The 20,155-nt window shown below is 42.4% G+C and overlaps 1 protein-coding gene across 6 annotated transcripts in view; it reads right to left on the bottom strand.

Moving 5' to 3' along the window:
* The window catches only part of DNAH9 (dynein axonemal heavy chain 9), a 330,190-nt gene that overhangs the window by 154,880 nt on the left and 155,155 nt on the right, over window positions 1–20,155 (bottom strand). For all 6 annotated transcript variants that reach the window (XM_053297116.1, XM_053297118.1, XM_053297119.1 and 3 more), the window contains 2 exons: window positions 17,791–17,998; window positions 566–731 (listed from right to left, as the gene is read on the bottom strand). In XM_053297116.1, the coding sequence (XP_053153091.1) occupies window positions 566–731; window positions 17,791–17,998 (374 nt within the window). The remainder of the gene's footprint in view (window positions 1–565; window positions 732–17,790; window positions 17,999–20,155) is intronic.

The raw sequence follows: 20,155 nt of genomic DNA, 5'->3' as shown, positions 1-20,155 counted from the left end.
GAACCATTTTAGATTAAGTGGTAAACAAACAGAATAAATAAATAGATAAATCCTATAAGAAAACTTCCTCAAAGGGCTAACATCACCAAGATATATCATCACATTTGCCATATCATCAGGATAGAAAAGAGTAGCTGCTTTTAGTGCAATACTGTGGGAACTCCTTGAAGCAGTCCTAAGCTGATCTGATATTGTAGCACCAGGGGACTGCCACAGGGCTGTGTGTAAACAGACGTTCTGATTGAGGAGAAAATCAACAAGAAGGGAATCTCAAGCAGAGAGATATTGCTGGATTTTGATTGATTGATTGATTGATTGATTGATTGATTAAGTGCTGTCAAGTCAGTGTCGACTCTTAGCAACCACATAGATAGATTCTCTCCAGGATGATTTGTCTTCAGCTTGGCCTTTAAGGTCTCTCAGTGGTGCATTAGAATCTCAGTGGTGCATTAGAGCTGGATTAGAAGCTAGTATATCCATCAACAGGAAGTGGGAAAATGTATGATCCTAAATGCAAAATGTTTCCACATGGCTCCTTGCCATCCCATCCAAGAAAGAGGCTTACCAGTGCCCATAGTCTAGATGTTGACGGATCAGTGTGTGAGGTTGAACTGTCCCGTAAGTGTCTACTTCAGGCATATTCATGTCATCAATGAAGTAGATAAGCTTCTTGGTGCCAGGGGGTCCATAATTCCTTCCAGCCTTTTTATCCAATGGTTTCTCTAGAACAGCTGTCAGAATGTTTTCATAAGTCACAGTGTTAATTCAAATATTACAAGATTGCTAACTAGCCAATGTTGTACTAAAAGACAGCTCAAAAGTGGCAGATGTCTGTCATAGTGAAGCTACATTCATGCTGATGCTGGGGTTCAGTGAAAAGGATATGTGCACCCCCAAACATGGCAGAAACAAGAGAATGGCAATGAGAAAGAAAATTTCAAATTAAAGCATTACAAGATTTGACACAAGCAATGATGAACAATTGAGCAAAGGCTTTACACAGTCATAAGGGAAAGAGAACAACACATTTTAGCAATATTTAAAAGCTGGGAGTGACTGAATGTAGGAAAAGAAAGATAAGAAAACAAAATACATCACCCAAACTACAGTCTTTAGGCAATGAGCCAAAGGGGACATGATCACAATAGAGATAACGGGGATTTGGGGGGCGGGACCGTGGGGACATGGAATTCAATTTAAGATGCCAAACCTCCAGGGGAATTCGTTTTATACTCACTCACAATCCTTGGTTTAGAGGAGGAAGCATTTCAGTTGACAGCCAAGAGCATAACTACGCTTGTACAATGCAAGCTGTAAATACTGCTTAGTAAATAGCAAGCAAATAAAAGATTTATTTATTTTTTAAGCCAATAGATATATGCCAGAAATGTAACCAGGTTCCGATTAGGGCCAAAGGTGTGTGTATTTGGGTAAGAGCCAATAAAAGAAGGAGTGGTATCACCACCACCACCTGCTGCTGCTGCTATGCTGCTGGTGGTGGTACAAAAAGGAGGATAAGAAGGCTACATCAAATCTTAGGGCAGGACGGCAAAACTAATTGTTGGTATGGCACTGAAAGCAACAAGCATGCATCTAGTACCCCTTCTCTCCCCATAAAATGTAGTAAGGTAAATATGTGCTGTGGGATCATCATGTCATATTTTCCTACCCTCATTCCACATGCTTTCTACATCTTTTGAACATTTATTTTTTAAATTTTTTTGTTAAATTACAGAACATTAAAATTATAATATAACATACAAAAGCAGCTTATGATAGGTTAAAAATCCCAAATAAGAATACTTTGAGTTCCTCTAGCAATCTCAATGAGATATATAAATGGTAAAAGAGTCCCACATTATTGACTGTTGCTACAGGGGGTTGGCGCAGAGAGAATGCACAATATGCTGATACCACAAAAAGCATTGTTCAGTTTATATATTAACTTCCATGACAAATTATCTCAAGCTGGTTCATACCATATATATTAAAACAACCTTAACATCTATAAAAAAAATTAACACACACACACAACCAAAAAACCCCAATAAAATAAAAAAGCAGCATCGCCGCCAGCTAAAAAGAAAACAGCACCTCTTAGTGATCAAAGGCCTGAGTGAACAGCCGGGTCTTCATCTGCCTCTTAAAGGCAAGGGGGGAAGCTGAAGCATGAGAGGCTGTGCGTTCATGAGCAGCTAAGCCCGGGCTTGGCTACCCATGAGAACTGCCGGGAGCTGCAGGGCTTTCAGCAGTAAACCCACCTAGCAAGCGTGTCCTTAACCTGGGCTAACTGCTCGGTGGCCCGTGCTGGCTGTTCCCAGCCAGCACGGACACAGACGCAGGCTCCCGGCCATCGCCAGGGGGATCCCCACAATGTACCATGCATTTACATACTCACATTGGTGTCCCATTCCCCCGAACCTCCATGTTGCCTGAAACAGCAATGGCTCATCTGGGCGCACGATCCACATGCCCAGTAATTGTTCTGGATCCTCTGCAGGGAAGGTAAGCTGCTGCAGCCTTCCCCGCCACCCGCCTTCAAGCCCACTCACAGGATTGTGAGAAAGGGCTCTGTATGTCCATTGGGAGAGCATTCCAAAGCCTGGGGGCAATGACCAAGAAGGCCTGTCCCATGTCCATGAATACTGAGCTTCCCTCAGAGGAGAGCCTCCTCTGATTATCTTGTTTAATGGGGAAAAACATTTGGAAAGCACAAAAAAGCCAGGAAGTATCCACTAACGAGCCAACAAAAAGAGAGAAGACTTCTCAAGATGCTTATAAATGATAGATAGAAACTAGCAAACTAGTTTCAGTTTGCTTCAAGTAAGAAAGGAGCATTTTTCACAGGGATCTCATCAGATTTTTAAAAAATATAATTGCCCCTGAAGAGGGCCTTTTCAGCCAAAACATGTAATATCGTACATTTACAAGCATTTTTAGATATGTTATCTCTTTTTATGGCAGAAATATTTGGAAGCAGGTCGTCCTTCAGATATCAGGGTCCAGATCATTAAGGGCTCTTTTGGGAAAGAAAGGGAAGTGCTGGATGCATCATTCCACATTAGGTAACAGCTAATGTGTCTGCCACAATGTGTGTACAAAGTAGAGAAACACAACCAGTCTTGGCTCCCTGGCAAGTACATCCGTAATAAAAATGTGGCTAGTAATATACATGTTTGCTGCATGCAAACATAAAAGCAGAATGAAAAAAATATTTTGAGTGTACTTGGGGGGGGGGGGGGGAATATAAGCAGCCTATAATGAAAGATAAGATAAAGACCAAAAAGCTGAAATGAAACCATCTACATGGAATTGGTCAACAAAAATACCTCATAGCAGCATAGCCACATTTTTCAGTAGTATAATAATTCTATGGTACAGAATATTATTCACCCAAGATATTGATCTCTTTATTTTTGGTTCTGAACCATATTTTAGCCTATCAGAAATAGTAGGAGGTCACGCACAAAAAGAAACTCAATGGATGGGGGCGGCAAATTAGGACCACAGAAGATGTATATCAGAATTATGAAGCTTTTCCTCAAAGGTTTGGAACACAACCTTATTTCTTCAGTAAGATGACTGACTTAGATGCTTTGGTATTTGGACATCTGTTCACATTGCTTATTACCCAGATGATCATTGACAAGCTGTCTGGAGTAATGCAGAGACTATTCAAATTCAAAGCAAGTCAGCTGAAGAAATGGGAGATTAACCTGGACAAATAGCGCACAAAGCCAGTGACCAAGAAGGTGAAGCTAGATGAAAGCTTAGTTTAGGCTGCACAACATTAATCAAACTGAAGCTATGTGTCACCGAAAGGTACCACTTTGTCTGAAATGAAATTGGAAGTTGTACAACTCAAGCTTCTGAGTGGTCATCACTCAGAGATGCCAAATCTTACGCATGAACAGATGAAACAGAAAACAGTTTGATGTCAAAGAAATGTGCCACAGACAATTTAGACACTTATGCAGAAGGATAGGGGGAAATCACCCAGGTAAATAGTACGTTATATTTTACAAAATGCAACACTTGATACCCATTTCCCTCCTTCATTTGCTGTGTTTATGGCATCCAGCAGCAATCTATGATGACAACAATGACTCTAATGTGAGTTTGACGGGAATCAGAAGTTTCCACCTTGCGCTGCACAGTCTGTTGTGGGAACCCAGGATTTTCCACTGATCTCTGTTTGGCAATGCATCAACCCAAAACATAGCCAAGATCTGTAATCTTGGATCTGAAGTCAGCTTGGCCATGTCAGCTTCATGCTAGGGAAATTTATTTATTTATTACATTTTATATCCCGCTCTTCCTCCAAGGAGCCCAGAGCAGTGTACTACATACTTAAGTTTATCCTCACAACAACCCTGTGAAGTAGGTTAGGCTGAGAGAGAAGTGACTGGCCCAGAGTCACCCAGCAAGTATCATGGCTGAATGGGGATTTGGACCCGGGTCTCCCCACTCCTAGTCCAACACTCTAACCACACAATCTTGGGTTCACACAAGATTCTCTGCAGGTGTGGACAAAGTGGGAATCTCTGGTTTCCATCAAACTCACATTTGATTCATGGGGTAAACCAGTCCTATGTACACTGAGCCTGAAAACTAAAAGACTGAGGAGGCATATGATGGCACTCTTCAAATACCTGCAGGACTATCACATAGGACCCATTCTTCCCTGTCCCAGGGGGCAGGACTAAAGTACAGGAAGATAGATTTTGGTTGAACCTTGGGGGAAAGATTTTGGTTGAACCTTATTCAGCACAACTTGATTCTGAACTGCCTGAACTGCTGCGAGTGTTTAAAGCAACACCACATGTTGTGCCAGAGAGTTTTTGCACTAATACTTAGACGTCTGTAATCATAATTGCATGATGCTACATCCATTATTTCCAATGGGTATAGCATTGTAGAATTGCACGTGTGCCATTTTAAGTATTAGCACAAGAGTGTTCTTGAGAAACACCGCAGACGTTTTAGATGCCCACAGCAGCACAAGTGGTTCAGGACTGCCCATGTCAGTGTCAGCCAGCAAGAGAAGTGAGACAATGAAATTATCTAGCAGGGCGGTAGACCTCACTGAAGATGACTTTTCTGGAGGTCTTCCAGAAGAATTGGACAAATCTCTGTTGGGAATGCTCTTGTGGCCACATTCATATGTAATACGAAACCAGAGGTTGCGGGAGCCCCGGTTATTTTTCTTCAAACTGTGAACCGTATTGCAGAAATTCATCCAACTGAGGTACAGCAATCTTTGTTTTCAGGGCAGGGGAACCCCTCCCTCTTCCTGGTTTGCCGAGGCCACAACCCAGCAAGTTCCGTATCTGTACCAGACTGTGGTCAAGGCATCAGCATCTCTCCAGGGCAGCAGCCATTGGCCACAACCTTCAAGGGGGTGTGCCGAGTGTGATTGTGCCTTTTTGTACGGTCCAGCTGCCCTTGGCAAGGAAAGGGCATTTAAATTTCTTTAAATATCATGCCATGCAAGCCCTTCATCTGACAGTGATTGTACCACCACCTTCCTAAGAGCCCTGAAACAAAACCATCTCACACAAGCACTTTTTTTTCTGGAGGGGGGGATCTGGGTGGGCACTATTTTCCTGTTAGGAAACAGAAAGGGAAAGGAAAGATCATAATGACTTCCTAGGAGGGAATATTTATATTTATTTATTTATTTTATTTAAAAATAAATAATTTTTCTTCCTAGGAGGGGATATCTATCTGAGGAAGGACAAAGGATCCTGGGGTCTGGCCCGCTGAACAAGGATGCTCGTGCGATGGTTCATCCTGCCAAAGCAGTCCATGGAGACCACACCATACTCCTGCCCCCATGGTGGTTTGCCTCCAGAGGACTAGCACTCTCATGAGAGGGCCAGTCTACTGGGGAGGACCTTAGGCTCACCAAAAACCTGTTTTCCATAGGACTGCACACTCATGAGTTAAGATAACCCCAAAAGGGGGGGCACATATGTGGGGCTCTTGCTTTCTCTGGTTAATGATAGAACTTTTGCACAGAGGCTCCTTGCTCTCCAGGGAAGGCTTCCACACACCCAAAGGAGAATTTGACACGCCAGGTGAGCAGAATGGGGAAACACCGGGACCGGAGATGGATCTTTACTCTCATTCACATTCCCTGGGTTTGGACCAGAATCATATGCAGATCTGCTGCCCTGGGAAATCGCGGAAGAGAAGAGCCCCGATTTGCAGCTACCCCAGTAGAGTGGGGTCACCATTGCAGACAAAACTAAAGATAGACATGTTCAAGTGGGCAGACGGGCTGGCAGAGGGCGCGCTTTGACAGCTTCCTCACAACAGCCGCCAAGACAGGGAGAGCTGTTGCCAGGGTACCCAACCTCACAACTTGCTTCTATAGAGCAACCTAGCTGGGCAACATTTGCATCCAGCCCCCATGGCCTGACACTCTCGTGAGAGTTCAGTCTGTGGGAGAAGGGGATGTCATTCCACATTATTGGCAATTTTGACCCAACACCCCTGTCCCCACAGACAGTTCATCTCATGAGTTGTTAAGGGATTCTCCCATGGCCTTACACTCTCATGAGTGAGCGGTTCACTCAGGAACAGCATCCATCCTCATCACAGAAGAGAAATCTCCCCTCTCAATTTTGGCAATGCTGATCCTGCTGTCTGACCCTTCTTATAAGTAAGCCTAAGGAATGCACAAGTATCCCCAAGGGGAAGGGGAAGGGGCTAGGGCCCCCTTCCCCAACATCAGTGTACTAAAAATAGACCTTAGACATTAAAGAAGTCCTGGTTGGGGCTGCCTTATAAACGCTACGCCAGGTATCACCACTCTGCCATATGTTGCCGGCCAGCACTTTAATGGGGTTGCCCTGCTTATATTGACACCTCGAGTGCATATGCTTGTGAACAGCCATCTTTGTCACTTCAGGGGAGCAAAGCACATTAACTTTTGTGTGAACTGCCTTGAGACTGTTTTAATGAAAGGTGGTATAGAAATTTAACAATAAAGAAATAAAATAGTGCCTGTCTTGCCATCTCGTCTCATTTCTCTCCTGATTGCCAGGAGGGGGGAGCAAGGGACAGAGTAGGAAGAGGGCATTCTCCTGTGTGTCTTTCCTATTTGACAGGCTTGGGATGGGATGTGGCGGTGTCTCTGTTGCCGGGCAATTGCTTTGTTGGATCGGAGACAGAGGGGAGGCCAGTGAGAAGTGCCGTAAGCATGGAATAGGAATGATCCCAGGTTGGTCTGTGCCACTGTCTCTATTACTACAATTCCAAGAATTAAACAAAACCGTGGTTATGGTGCCGTCTATGTTCAGACATATTGCTGCTGCTAAAAAAAACTCAGGTTATGACGGTGACATTCACTACAAACCAAAGATTCAAACTGAAGTTTGGTAAGACAAAAACTTCAGGTCACTTTTGCTGCGAAATCATGGTTGCATGCATTCAGACATAACAGAGTTCCAACCTCTGCCCCATTTAACTGTGGTTTCATGTTACATGTGAATGCAGCCTGTGTTTCCCGAATCAGCTAGTGGGGTGAATTAGATGGGCTACAAAACCTCCTCTCAAACTCTAATTGTATGGTGCAGGTATTATTTGTTCTGGGTGAATACATTAGGACTTTCTGGTGCATGTATCTGGGCTGGAAAAGACACTTGCACTAGCATACATACATTGCAAGGTACAAATTTTTAATTTGCTCTTACATTACAAAAACAGCAGCTCTTAGTAACACTTCATCATAGTTACAGAGAACCTACATGAACCAAATGTTTCCAAACATCTGTATCTTGTAATAGGCAATGAGCTTCTTAGTAATGACATGGACAAGCTATTCAAGATTTATCATTAGCTTTTCACTACACTGATTATATTTACAGGTTATTAAAAAATGCTTTTTACTTCACATTTAGCACATTTGCTAAGAATCCATCTGATTTCTCATTTTCTGACTGTTTGAGGCACAAAAGAACCTGAAGTGCTGGGTGAAAGATAACACCTCTGTCAATGCAGACTCTTCCTCTTTCAACAATGCTGCCCACCCCCAAGTTTGAGATTTCTGAAAGTGCGATACTGTCTTTCAAATAAGCATTTAATTAGAGCTTAATTAACACAGAAAACATCCCTTTTAGGGATTTAGCAAGTATGCAAGAGATATATCAAATTGAAATGCAATTACTGAGAGATCAAATGACATGTTCGTAAAAGCAGCATTTTAATTTGAGAATGTCTCTCACAATAATATCAAAAGCCACATATCTCTAGCACAGAAACACTCAGATCCCAATTATACTGGAATAAAAAGTCATAGCATTTTAGGGTTATTAAGCATCTGCTATGCTTCCCAGTAGCTGATGGGCTGGGAGACATCCGTTTCTGTGGAATTCTCAGGGGGCAAATTTGCCACATGAAGAAACCTTGCACAATGCTCTATAGCTTGAAATGAGATTTAGATGCCTCAATGGCTTTTGCAGAATCTTTCCAGGATTAAACGCATTATGTTCTACAACTAATTGCATCTGAAAATCTGTTAAGCACCATGACCATGCAAGGCAATACAAAACATTTTGCAGAAACATAAAGCTCTTGGGTGTCACACAGGGCCTTCCATCACATTGCCTTCTGGAACATGAAATTATTTGCAACAACTCATCTGCTCTCATATACAAAATATGCCTCAACCACTTAAATGATTGAGATCCAATCTGCCTGCAAACCTCTTGCATGAGCAGCTCAGGTACCTCTCACTGCAATGAATGGGAAGCACTTGTCAGGACACAGAACTAAAGAAGCACATAAAATCTCTATGCCCATAAACAATCACTACATAGTAGAGCCTTCCAACTCACTTTCTAGCATATATCAGATCACAACAGTGCTTAAAAATGCAAGAAGTCTTCGTGGTTGGCTATAGTAATACCACACTCAGCAGAATCTCTAGTTATCTATATAATGACATGTGTGACAGTCACCGGTGTAGTGCTATAAGAAAGGGGGTATGGGACAGTCTTTCCCTTACCATGAAATAGCTATGGATTCTAAACAAGCATTAAATAAATAAATAGTAAACTATTTCAAACCCATCCCCTTCCCCAAAAAAGAAATGCATTTGTCTAATACATATCTTAACAATGTTCAGCCTTGCCGATCTTCTACAAAATGCTTTAAGCGAATCTATGAACTACAAAATAAGACATTTTAAAAGGAACAAATCTTTATAATATGCATTTGCCATGCCTTAAGCTGAGAAGTAACTCTGTCCATAACAAGCACATCCCATATGTGTTCATACAACTGCTGACCTGTGGGACAGTGATACCCTTCCATATATTTGCTGTGTTTGCTTTAATTAGCTGCAGTCAATAACTAAGCAACTAACCTCTTTCTAAGTGTAGGGATATCTTCTGAGTCAGTCATTAAAAAGTACTATCTATGGATCCAGATGGATGGTTTATTTTTTAATCCTTTTAATGCGAGCCAAAATATTATCAGAACTTCTGCGGTTTGGGATAAGACCATCATCCATGAAGATATGAGCACTTCCAACCCAGGTTTGGGTAACTTTTGTATAGATAGCGTATTCTACCAGATGGTATAAATAACTGTAAGTGACCTCCCCTTGCTCTTGGGGAAAGATGTAAAGGATGTGAGAATCAAAGAAGAGGACCATCTACTTAGATCAAGAATTTCACCTAAACCTCTACCCCAGACAAATACATAAGAGGGTATACCTTCCCAAAGAGAATATCCAAACATCTTGCATAATACATTTTTCATATGCTTCTAAGGCAGAGATTTATGTGCGGATAGTGTCTCAAATAATCTCACCTATGTTTCGCTCAAGAATGGGAGCAGGGCAAAGTTTATTCTTAGAAGGTCTTTCACTCTCTTCCAGTATATCCATGAATCTGTCCAATTCACCTTTATCTGGGGAATGTCTTAGCATACACCATACTATTCTGGCTCCCCCCCCCCCCCCCGCAAATGAAAGTTTCAAGCATCTTTTGCCACAAGTCAATAACCGCAGGAAATACAGAAATGAGTATCATGTATCTGAAAGCCAAACAAGATTATTGGGGAAACTATTAGTCTGAATAGAAGCCAGTCAAGATTCAGGAACTTCCATCCCACAAAGTCTTTCTGAATAGATGTCATAATTTTGAGAGTTATTTTTAAATAGACCTTCAGATTTGAAGTCACCTGAACTCCTAAATGCCTCCATGTAATACTAATTCATTCAAACATATATGGGTTAGCTATTTCTCAGTAAGAGCACCCTGAGAAATGTTAATCATAATCAGCTCAGATGTATCATAACTTATTCAGGACCCTGAGGCCAAACAAGGCTTCTTACACCCCATCTGGTAAAGCCTCAGGGTTACAGAGCTAGCTAATAGCATAATCAGCAACTAAACCTATTTTGTATTCAGTTTTACCAATTAGTATTCCTTTAGCCCGAAAACTGTTCTGAATTGCCTCTGCCAGAGGCTATGCAGAGAAGGCAAATAACAGCGAGGAAAGGGGACACCCCTGCCTTTTACCTCTCCAGATCTGAACGTCATGGGTTCAAACACCATTCACTTTCACTTATGTCCTTGGATACCGGTATAAAACCTCACATGCTCAGAGGAAGCCCAGGCCAAACTACATGAGGCGGATGCGTTTAGTCAAGATTTGATTGATTGATTGATTGATTGATTGATTGATTGATGTGCCATCAAGTTGGTGTCGACTCTTAGCAACCACATAGATAAATTCTCTCCAGCATGATCTGTCTTCAACTTGGCCTTTAAGATCTTTCAGTGGTGCATTCATTGTGGTCGTAACAGAGTCCATCCACCTTGCTGCTGGTCATCCTCTTCTTCTCTTTCCTTCGACTTTTCCCAGCATTATAGACTTCTCAAGGGAGCTGGGTCTTCGCGTAATGTGTCCAAAATAGGATAGTTTGAGCCTGATCATTTGTGTCTCAAATGAAAATTCTGGATAGATTTGTTCTATGATCCATTTGTTTTCCTGGCTATCCATGGTATCCTCAAAAGTCTTCTCCAGCACCAAAGTTCAAAAGCCAAAAAGTCAATAATTTTTCTATCTTGGACTTTCTTCAAAGTCCAGCTTTCTCATCCATAGAGTGTCACAGGAAAAACTATTGTCCAAACGATTCTAATCTTTGTAGATATAAACACATTGCGGCATCTAAATATCCTTTCAAGATGGTTCTCTCCAAATGATCAGAGGTCTTCTCTGAATCAAGAGGTAAAACCAGGAACAGATGGCCTTTTGGGCAGCAATAGCTGATAATGGTTGACATTCAGACTAACTTGTTGATTAGTACTATTCAGGAAGTAGTTTAGAGGACTATTTAGGAGTACTTACTCTGGCTGTCAGCCAAAGTTTTATAATCCTGCAGAACTGAGTCAGTTTTAAAAAGAAATTATAATTTCCTTGACTAATTTCTAGTGTTATGCGAGAGGGAGAGAAAAAAATTCTCTATCAACCTTCTCCACACCATGCATGATTTTACAGACCTCTATCATGTCATTCCTCAGTTGTCTTTTTTTCTAAAACTAAAAAGCTCCAGGAGACTAGGCTTGTGCCCGAAACGTTTCGGAGACCATTATGGAGGCCTCAAAAACGTTTCGGCTCCGGGGGCCATTTCGGTGCTTCGGCACCGGCGGGGGTAGTCCTTTAAGGGCGGGGGAGGGTGCACTTACCCCTCCCGCCGCATATCCCCCGCTGGCGCTCCGTCACTGTTAAGCCCCTCGGGGCGGCAGCGTTCCTCCCTGCCGCTCCGTTCCTGTCATTGGCCGGAAGTGGCCAGAAGAAGCAAGCGCGCGTGCGCCCATCGTGCGCACGCACCTGCACGGCAGACGGGTGCGTGCACGGCTGCAATGGGCGCACGCGCACTTGCTTCTTCTGGCCACTTCCAGCCAATGACAGAAACGGGGCGGCAGGGAGGAACGCTGCCGCCCCGAGGGGCTTAACAGTGACGGAGCGCGGCGGGGGATATGCGGTGGGAGGGGTAAGTGCACCCTCCCCCGCCCTTAAAGGACTACTCTCGCTGGTGCCGAAGAAACTTCGTGCACATCCCTACAGGAGACTTTACAGTTCAAATCCACTCCGGATTGAAGTGTGCCAGTCCACATATTAGTTGTATTTATCCCGACGTATCATGGATCAGTACAGACATGAATGACTCTTCCCCCCCCCCAAAAAAATGAGGCTGGGCATTCTGGCTTAGCCAAAAGTATGTTCGGCTTTTTAAAATCCTGTATTTCCAGTGGCTTTTGGGGGGGGAACCCCAACATTTACCTTTGATGTGCGGAGGGGCCATTGCCAACAATTCGGCTTACTTGCACTTCCATGTGTTTTTTTAAAAATGCCTGCTGGGTGGATTTCTGTAAATCCACCCAGGTGTCAGTAAAGGAGAGTTTGAGAGTTCAGTCTGGTGTGTTCTTTGAGTGATTTGCAATTGCAAGTGCTGGGGGCAGGGGGAGGGGTTGTGGCAGATTGATGCAATTCTATGAAGTCCAGAAGGTGGGGGGGATGAGGAATTCCTGAGTTAAATGCAAGCATAAGCAAAATGTGTGTCTTCAAAGTTTGGTCACCATAACAACACAGCATATATATTTAGGTGTTTGGATATGCAGATATTTGGAAGTTTAACAGTGGAGACTGCAGGTTGGGGTTAAGTTCTGTTGTTTTGACTTGTCACTTTTGCGGACATCCAGCTGACTGTCAAAACTAAAAAAAACTAATACTGAAGGGAGGCGCCTCCTCCTGGGATGTGATTGGTTGGAGAGGAAAAATCTAAACAAAAATTAGGAACGCACAGAGGAGAAAGATTGCAGGGAGTGCAGGAGGAGCCCACAGCTATGTAAACTGCCAGTTTAATCCCCGAAGTAAACATCTTGCGAATCTGCTGCGAAGCAGATTTGCTCTTTGAATACCCTGAGGCATAAAGCCATATATGAAAAACCTCCTGCTGTTGTAGCCTTGCCTTGTAAGGAAGGTGCTCTAGGCCCCTGATCAGGTTGCCCTCTTCTACACCTTTTCCAGTTCTACAATGTCCTTCTTAAGATATGGTGATCAGAACTGTACGCAGTACTCCAAATGTGGTCACACCATAGTTTTGTATAAGGACATTATAATATTAGCAGTTTTATTTTCAAACCCCTTTCTAAGGACTCCAAGCATGGAATTGGCCTTTTTCACAGCTGCCATACACTGAGTTGACACTTTCAATGAAATGTACACCACAACCCCAAGATCTGTCTCCTGGTCAGTCACTGACAGCTCAGACCCCATCAGCATATTTGTGAAGTTGGGGTTTTTTGCCCCAATATGCATCACTTTAGACTTATTAACACTGAACTGCATTTGCCCTTTTGTCGCCCACTTCCCCAGTTTGGAGAGATCCTTCTGGAGCTCCTCACAATCTGTTTTGGATTTCGCTACCCTAAATAGTTTGGTGACATCAGCAAATTTGGCCGCTGCTTATCCCAACTTCTAAATCATTTATGAACAAGTTAAAGAGCACTGGTCCCAGTACAGATCCATGGGGGACCCCATGTCTTACTTCTCTAAATGGAGGGTGGGAAACCCCGACAGTAGGAATAAATGGATAGTTCTCTAAACTGTCCATTTATTCCTACGGTTGGGGTTTCCCACCCTCCTCCACAAGACAAAGTTGTTTACCCAGTCAAATGCCAGAGAAGCAGGGAGCTCCAGACACCAGGAAAACCCCAGTAATTACTTTTCCGAAATCAGGAAGGGCTCAGAGAGGCCTGCAACAGCTGCTGGGGGATGGGTGGGTGCAGCCCCAGAGGCAGCAGAATGGTGGAGATGGAATAGTGATGATATCAGCTCCACAGCTTCAAACGGGTGTAGAAAGGCTAATGAAGGAGGTGGAGTTGGAGAGCAAGGCCCCTTGGGAGGCCAGGAATTGGGTGGCCAATCCACTTGTCTGGCCAGGGAAGAAGGAGCAAGCTGGAAGGGGGGAGGAGTGTCCTAAATTTTATTATCTTATTTATTTATTATTTATCTGTGTAAACCGCCCTGAGCCATTTTTGGAAGGGCGGTATAGAAATTGAATGAATGAATGTAGGGCTTTTTTAAGGCATGGGCTGTCGAAGATGAGACGATCAGCAGGGATGAAGTTTGTTGGTCTGGTGGACTCCCGGAGAGGAGTTCAGGCTTTTGGCTCCCACTGATAGGAGAAGGAGTGGAGAAAATATACTTCCCTCCTCCCCAACTCTTAGGCAATGTCCATGCCTATAATTTAGTGTGAGAGGGTGGAAAGTTTATCTAGAGAAGTCCTCCACCCTAAACACGGGGACACCTACCCTCTGTTTCCCATCTTTCAACCAGTTAGCAATCCACACATGTACTTGTCCCCTTATCCCATGACTGCTAAGTTTTCTCAAGAGTCTTTGATAAGGAACTTTGTCAAAAGCTTTTTGAAAGTCCAGGTGTAATGTGTCAACTGGATCACCTTTATCCACACATCAGTTGACACTCTCAAAGAACTCCAAAAGATGAGTGAGGCAAGATTTACCTTTGTAGAAGCCATGCTGGTTCTCCTTCAGCAGGGCCTGTTCATCTATATGCGTAACAGTTTTATCCTTGAGAATGCTTTCCATCAATTTGCCTGCAATGGACGTTAAGCTAATCGCCTGTAATTTCCCAGATCCCCCCGGATCCTTTTTGAAAATCGGTGTTGCATTGGCTACTTTCCAGTACTCCAGTACAGAGCCTGATTATAGTGATGAGTTATATATTTTTACAAGGAGCTCAGTATAGACACAGATATACACTCAGTATCCTCTGCCATGAAGACAGATGCAAAGGATTTGTTTAGCTTCTCTGCAATCTCCATATCCTCCTTAATAATCCCTTTCACTCTCATCATCTAATGATTCAACAGCCTCCCTGGCAGGTTTCCTGCTTCTGGTGCACTTAAATAAGTTTTTGAAATTCCCTTTGATGATTTTACCTAAATATTCCTCAAACTCTCTTACTGTCTCCTTGCAATTCTTTTTTGAGACTTTGTGTTGCTTTTTGTTCTCTACATTTGGGCAGGCCTTCAAGATTTGTTAGCCATGCTTCCAGAATTAAGGCAGAGGAATAGCATTTGTCCCCCAGGCATACAATTTACCTAATAGTATAGTACTTCACCAAGGTTTTAAACAGGCAAAAGTGAGCTTGTTCAAACCAACTAACCACACAAACATACCAGAACCTGTATTAGTTATGAGATCAAAAACATATCTGATCTCAGGCTTCTGCACCTCCTGATCCCACCACAATCCACATCACAATGTGTCTACAGGTTCTGAAAGACAATTGTCATCTGAACAGATCCCATGTCCCTAGGCTGAAAGGTAACATATCCCACAACAGCCCTGGTGCATAACAAACAAGCAAGCCCCTGAATGTTACAGTATTGACAACAGCCTATAGTAACATGGACATATCACTGACATAAGACTACACGTGAACATACCTCCTTTTTAGGGCATTTCACACAAAGATGTCCTATATCAAACCTCCTTGCTTGTTTGTGGCATTTATTAAACTGTGACCAGGATTCCAGCTCAGATTATTTAGAGATGGAGGAGGCCATAAGAAGTAACAATCTGCCTGCAGCTCTTGCCATCCCTAAATATTTCTTAGAACAATTTATTCACTTGCTGCAAATGTTATGAGTTACTGATGTGTCCATGTTCCCATATGTCGCCTTTCCCACTCAAATATTGAGCTAGCATGTTTCATTAGAGCCAAAAACCAGTGCTACAAAAAGCCAAAAAACCTCACCGTATAAGGCCCAGTTCAAATATTACACTGGCAGTGAGATTGCCACTAAAAAGGTGCCACACAGGAAGCTGTTTCTGTGAAGCAGCACCCCATAGGTTAGGTCCTGTTGTTCTTTTATACTGTGGAACTGTGCCTTTTCCCTTGCATTGTACTTCTCTTTCTTTTATACTTCTTAATATTTTGGGATATGTTTTTTTAAAATGATATAATAATTTTTAAAAAACATATCCCAAAATATTAAGAAAATATTCCACAGTATATCCCAAAATATTCCACAGTATAAAAGAATTAAATTAGAGGGAAACAGTGCGTATGGGTGAGTATTATCCTGATATTTATCATTCCAGAAGGAGACAGACAGACCATTTCTGTATAAATTTGTTCTGTACAGTCCTACCCTCACAAATGTGAACACAGTAAGTTATCTTAGCCAGAACTGCAATATCCTATATGATATAAATGCAATCTGAAATCGGTGGCACAATCGATTTTTTCCAGTAACTAGCAACTGACGTTTTAGTAGCTGCCAAGAGATCAGCAATCATTTCAGATTATTTTATCAGCCTCAACAGTCCCTTGCAGATAGGTAAAACTGATCACAACTAGGTTCTCTGGGATTTTATATCCCAAAATCTGTTCAAAAGCAAAACAATTTCCCAGTATTTCTTAATTGTCTCACATTTCCCAGTCTCCATGTGGCTCTCTACCACCCATCATACTCCACTCAGTAAATCTTGTTCAGTTTATTTTGTGTCATACCACTAATACTGGGGTGGGGTTTTTTTGCCAATTTTCTTGCAATAGAGAGAAAGAAAGATGCCTCCAGACTCATTGGCAGTCTGCTGTGAGACTGCAACCTGTAATCCTGGTTTAGGCACATTTTAGAAAACCACAAAAAACCAAGGACGCATCCACAAAAATATCAGCAAAAAAGAGACCACATTTCAAGATGCTATGGAATGTATGAGATCCTTTTATTATTTGTAGATATTATACAGGTATGTCCAACATGATGTAGCATATACTGTAATATCTTGTGGCTCAAATGCATTGGGCATATAATATCTACAAATTTAAAAAGGACCTCAACTATTCCATCTCACCTTGAGACTTAGGCACATTTTAACTATATTGGCACTGATGTGTATGAAAATTCAATGCAAAAATAGTATCTTAGGGCACTTTTCCACATATTGCAGTGGCATAGATCAAGCTGCTGGCCACTAAAGTACAGGATGGACTACTCATTTTTTCAAATACATTCAGAACACAAATTTAAGAGCTGCCTCACTGGGTCAGTTCAATAGTCCACTGACTTCAGGATACCACCTCCAATTGTAGCCAAGCAGCAGGTGAAACAGGAGCACCAACAGAGCAATTAATTTCCTGTATATTCCTTCAAGTTTCAGAACATCAGGGGTCAAGTAGATGCATGTCCTGACCATGTCAGAATTATCAGACTACTAATTCCCATGAATTTGACTTGTCCTTTTAAAAACAAAATTGTACTTTTGAATGCATTGTTGTGCTTTAAGGTTTAGACCATTTCTCTGGCATGATTCTCTGCAATCTTTTGAAAATCCTTCTTTAAGTTTTACAATTTAGCTAACTTCTGTTGAAGGTCTCTTCAGGCTGAAAGTTATAGTAACATGTTTCCAAATTTATTCTCTTTTTTATGTTTGGATTACTCTTCCACTAGATAAAGGATTCCAGTTTCTCTGTGACTTTTAAGTTATGTTTTCATTGATTGTTTTTTGTAAACATCTTGAAACCGCAAAGCTAACCTATTAAAAATACACTTCTTACTTATCACACCTTTTAGCCATGTTGGGTATTATCTCTACTGACCCATTTTAATTTTGGGTACATACTTAAAATGCCTCAGTGCACAATTCTCTCCATGAATTATTTGAGAGCTTTTTCTGTCTTAAGTGCCTTTTTAAATTTTACTAAATTCTCTGTCATTTCACCTATTAAATTTACCTTGCAGCATGGCAGATGTGGTGTAGTAATTAAAGGGGACATTCTTCACCATGTACTCCTCAGAATCCAACAGCGACAGTTTATCACCCACAATCACAGATTTTCCTGTGCCTGCATTTCCCACCAGCATGACTGGTCTACGTCTCTCCAAGAGCTGATCCATAAAGTAACGCACACGGATGGTTTCATTGGTGTGTACCAGGCAGGCCTGAAGAGAGAATGAGAGGCATTTATAATGATCTTCACACATGCTGAGGCAGTGTGAGTGTTTCCACTGCTATTTTATCACAACTGAGGGTTGTGGGTTTTGTTTTATTTTGATTTTATTTGCTTTTATTGCTCATTATGCTTTGTATACCACACTGGAAACACTACTAAGGCAGTATAAAACATTTATAATAAATAAAAAGGGCAAACCAGAAATGTGCAGTGGGTACTGTATGCCATCAGCCCTAGCCTCCCTTCTGACAACCCAACCATGATAATGATACAGTACATTGATAGCTGCATATTCATGCTTAAAATGCCTGCAACAACCTTTCCAGGCAGAGTTGACTGGCTACATATCCTGTCCAAAGTGTTTCATGTCAGGCTGCAGCATTCACAGAACCAGGTCCATTATCCTTTTTGCCTCACAGAACCAGACTAAAAGCATCTCTCGTTGTGTAGCTACAGAGCTGGTGTAAACACACTAGCCAAGGGACTGAACTACAACACAGGAAGCCGCTTGCCTCTGCTATTAACCCATTAGATGGCCTCTGACAAGCCCTTCAGCCTCAGTCCCCATCTACAATATGAGGATAATAATAGCTGCTTATGTTACAGAGTTGATGTAAGAATTACAATAAGATACTGAGGCTGTTCTCACAAACAAACAACTCTAAGCTGGGTTGCCCATGAGAACTGCCAGATGCCCGGATACACACAGATCCCAGCAGTGCCACGGCCCAGCTCTTAGCTGAGGTTAAGGACACAAAAACGCCCTTAACCCGGTTGCTGGGATGCTTATTTGCAGCTCACGCTGACACAGATGGGCGCCAAGAGCACCCGTCCCTGAGGAATCCCCCAATGCACTGTGCTCAGTGCACTGTGGGATAGTGGAAGCCAAGATAACAAGTCCTGGCCTCAGAGCGATCCACCTTGCTCCGCACTGCATGGAGCAGCACTGATAGTCTGGGAATATACTCTGCACTCCTACCAAGGTCAGGTCGATCTTCTGGTGGGAAGGCACGGTTTGTGAAGACTTGCCCACCCAGTAAGTCATGTGAATGGCCCCACTGTGTGTGGGGCTTTGAACACACAAAAGCGCTATACAAATGCTAAGTATTATTACTGGCTTGGAACTCAAGGTTAGACTTGCATCCAATAATCACAATAGCTCAGGAACAACAATCTGTCCTGGGGAAAAGGACTTGGTATGTGGAGAATGGATTATGCAAATACTACCTTTGCCTGGTGCATTGAGAAAAGCAGTAGTTCTCAAACATTTTGTTTGTGGGACCCCAATTTGAGACATTAGTAATTCCATAACCCTTGACAGCAATAAAGGCATGCAATATGTATCAGATAACATCAAAATAAATGGCTGCTTGTCTTGCTAGCATCCCTTGTGAACATCCTGACCCAGAAAAATGAGAATTAGATTTGCAAAGTCTGTTGCAGGATGCCGAACTGTGGCTGGCAGAATTAGGAATGAGCAGAGGAAGAAATCAGCAAGAGGAGTATGTTTCATGAGAACCCCGAGTACCCTGCCGTGTGTGTGTGTGTGTGTGTGTGTGTGTGCGTGTGTGTGTGTGTGTGTAAAATTTCACACACAATTCACTTAAGGAGTGATGAATAAGCCGATGTTGTTTTCTCATTAAAGCTGACCCTAACTGCATTTAACTAATCTCCACCAGATGGAATCAGAATCAGTTGCAGGAATGTCTCTATGTCACTAGACAAATACCTCAGTACATACAAGCAAAAACCCATGCATTGAAACAAAAGCAGAGAGATTCAGCTAAGGTCGTGGATCACAGGCTGTTCTCTGGGGAGTCTTTTTCCCCTTGACAGACTCTGTCCCACATGGCCTGCAGGCCAGGGTGCAGAGATCTAGGCTTCCAGAAAATTTTAACTCCAGCCTAGAATACAGATGTGAAAGCAGATAAATCAAACCTGACAATAAAAAATATTCAAACTTTGCAAATTAAGTCCCCAAACTGCATATATAGTTTTTTTAAAAAAAATAAACAGCTGTAAATAAAATGAACTAATTGGGGACTTATTTCCTGCCAGAATCCCTGTTCAACAGAATGTCCTCAAATTCATAGATACCACACTTTCCATTCACTGCAGTGTATATGGCCTGCCAAAATGTGGTTAA

This window comes from Hemicordylus capensis, chromosome 2, assembly GCF_027244095.1.
Source record: "Hemicordylus capensis ecotype Gifberg chromosome 2, rHemCap1.1.pri, whole genome shotgun sequence".
In the NCBI taxonomy this organism is placed as follows: domain Eukaryota; kingdom Metazoa; phylum Chordata; class Lepidosauria; order Squamata; family Cordylidae; genus Hemicordylus; species Hemicordylus capensis.
The sequence above is the reverse complement of the archived record's forward strand: the minus strand, read 5'-3'. Positions and strand labels throughout refer to the sequence as shown.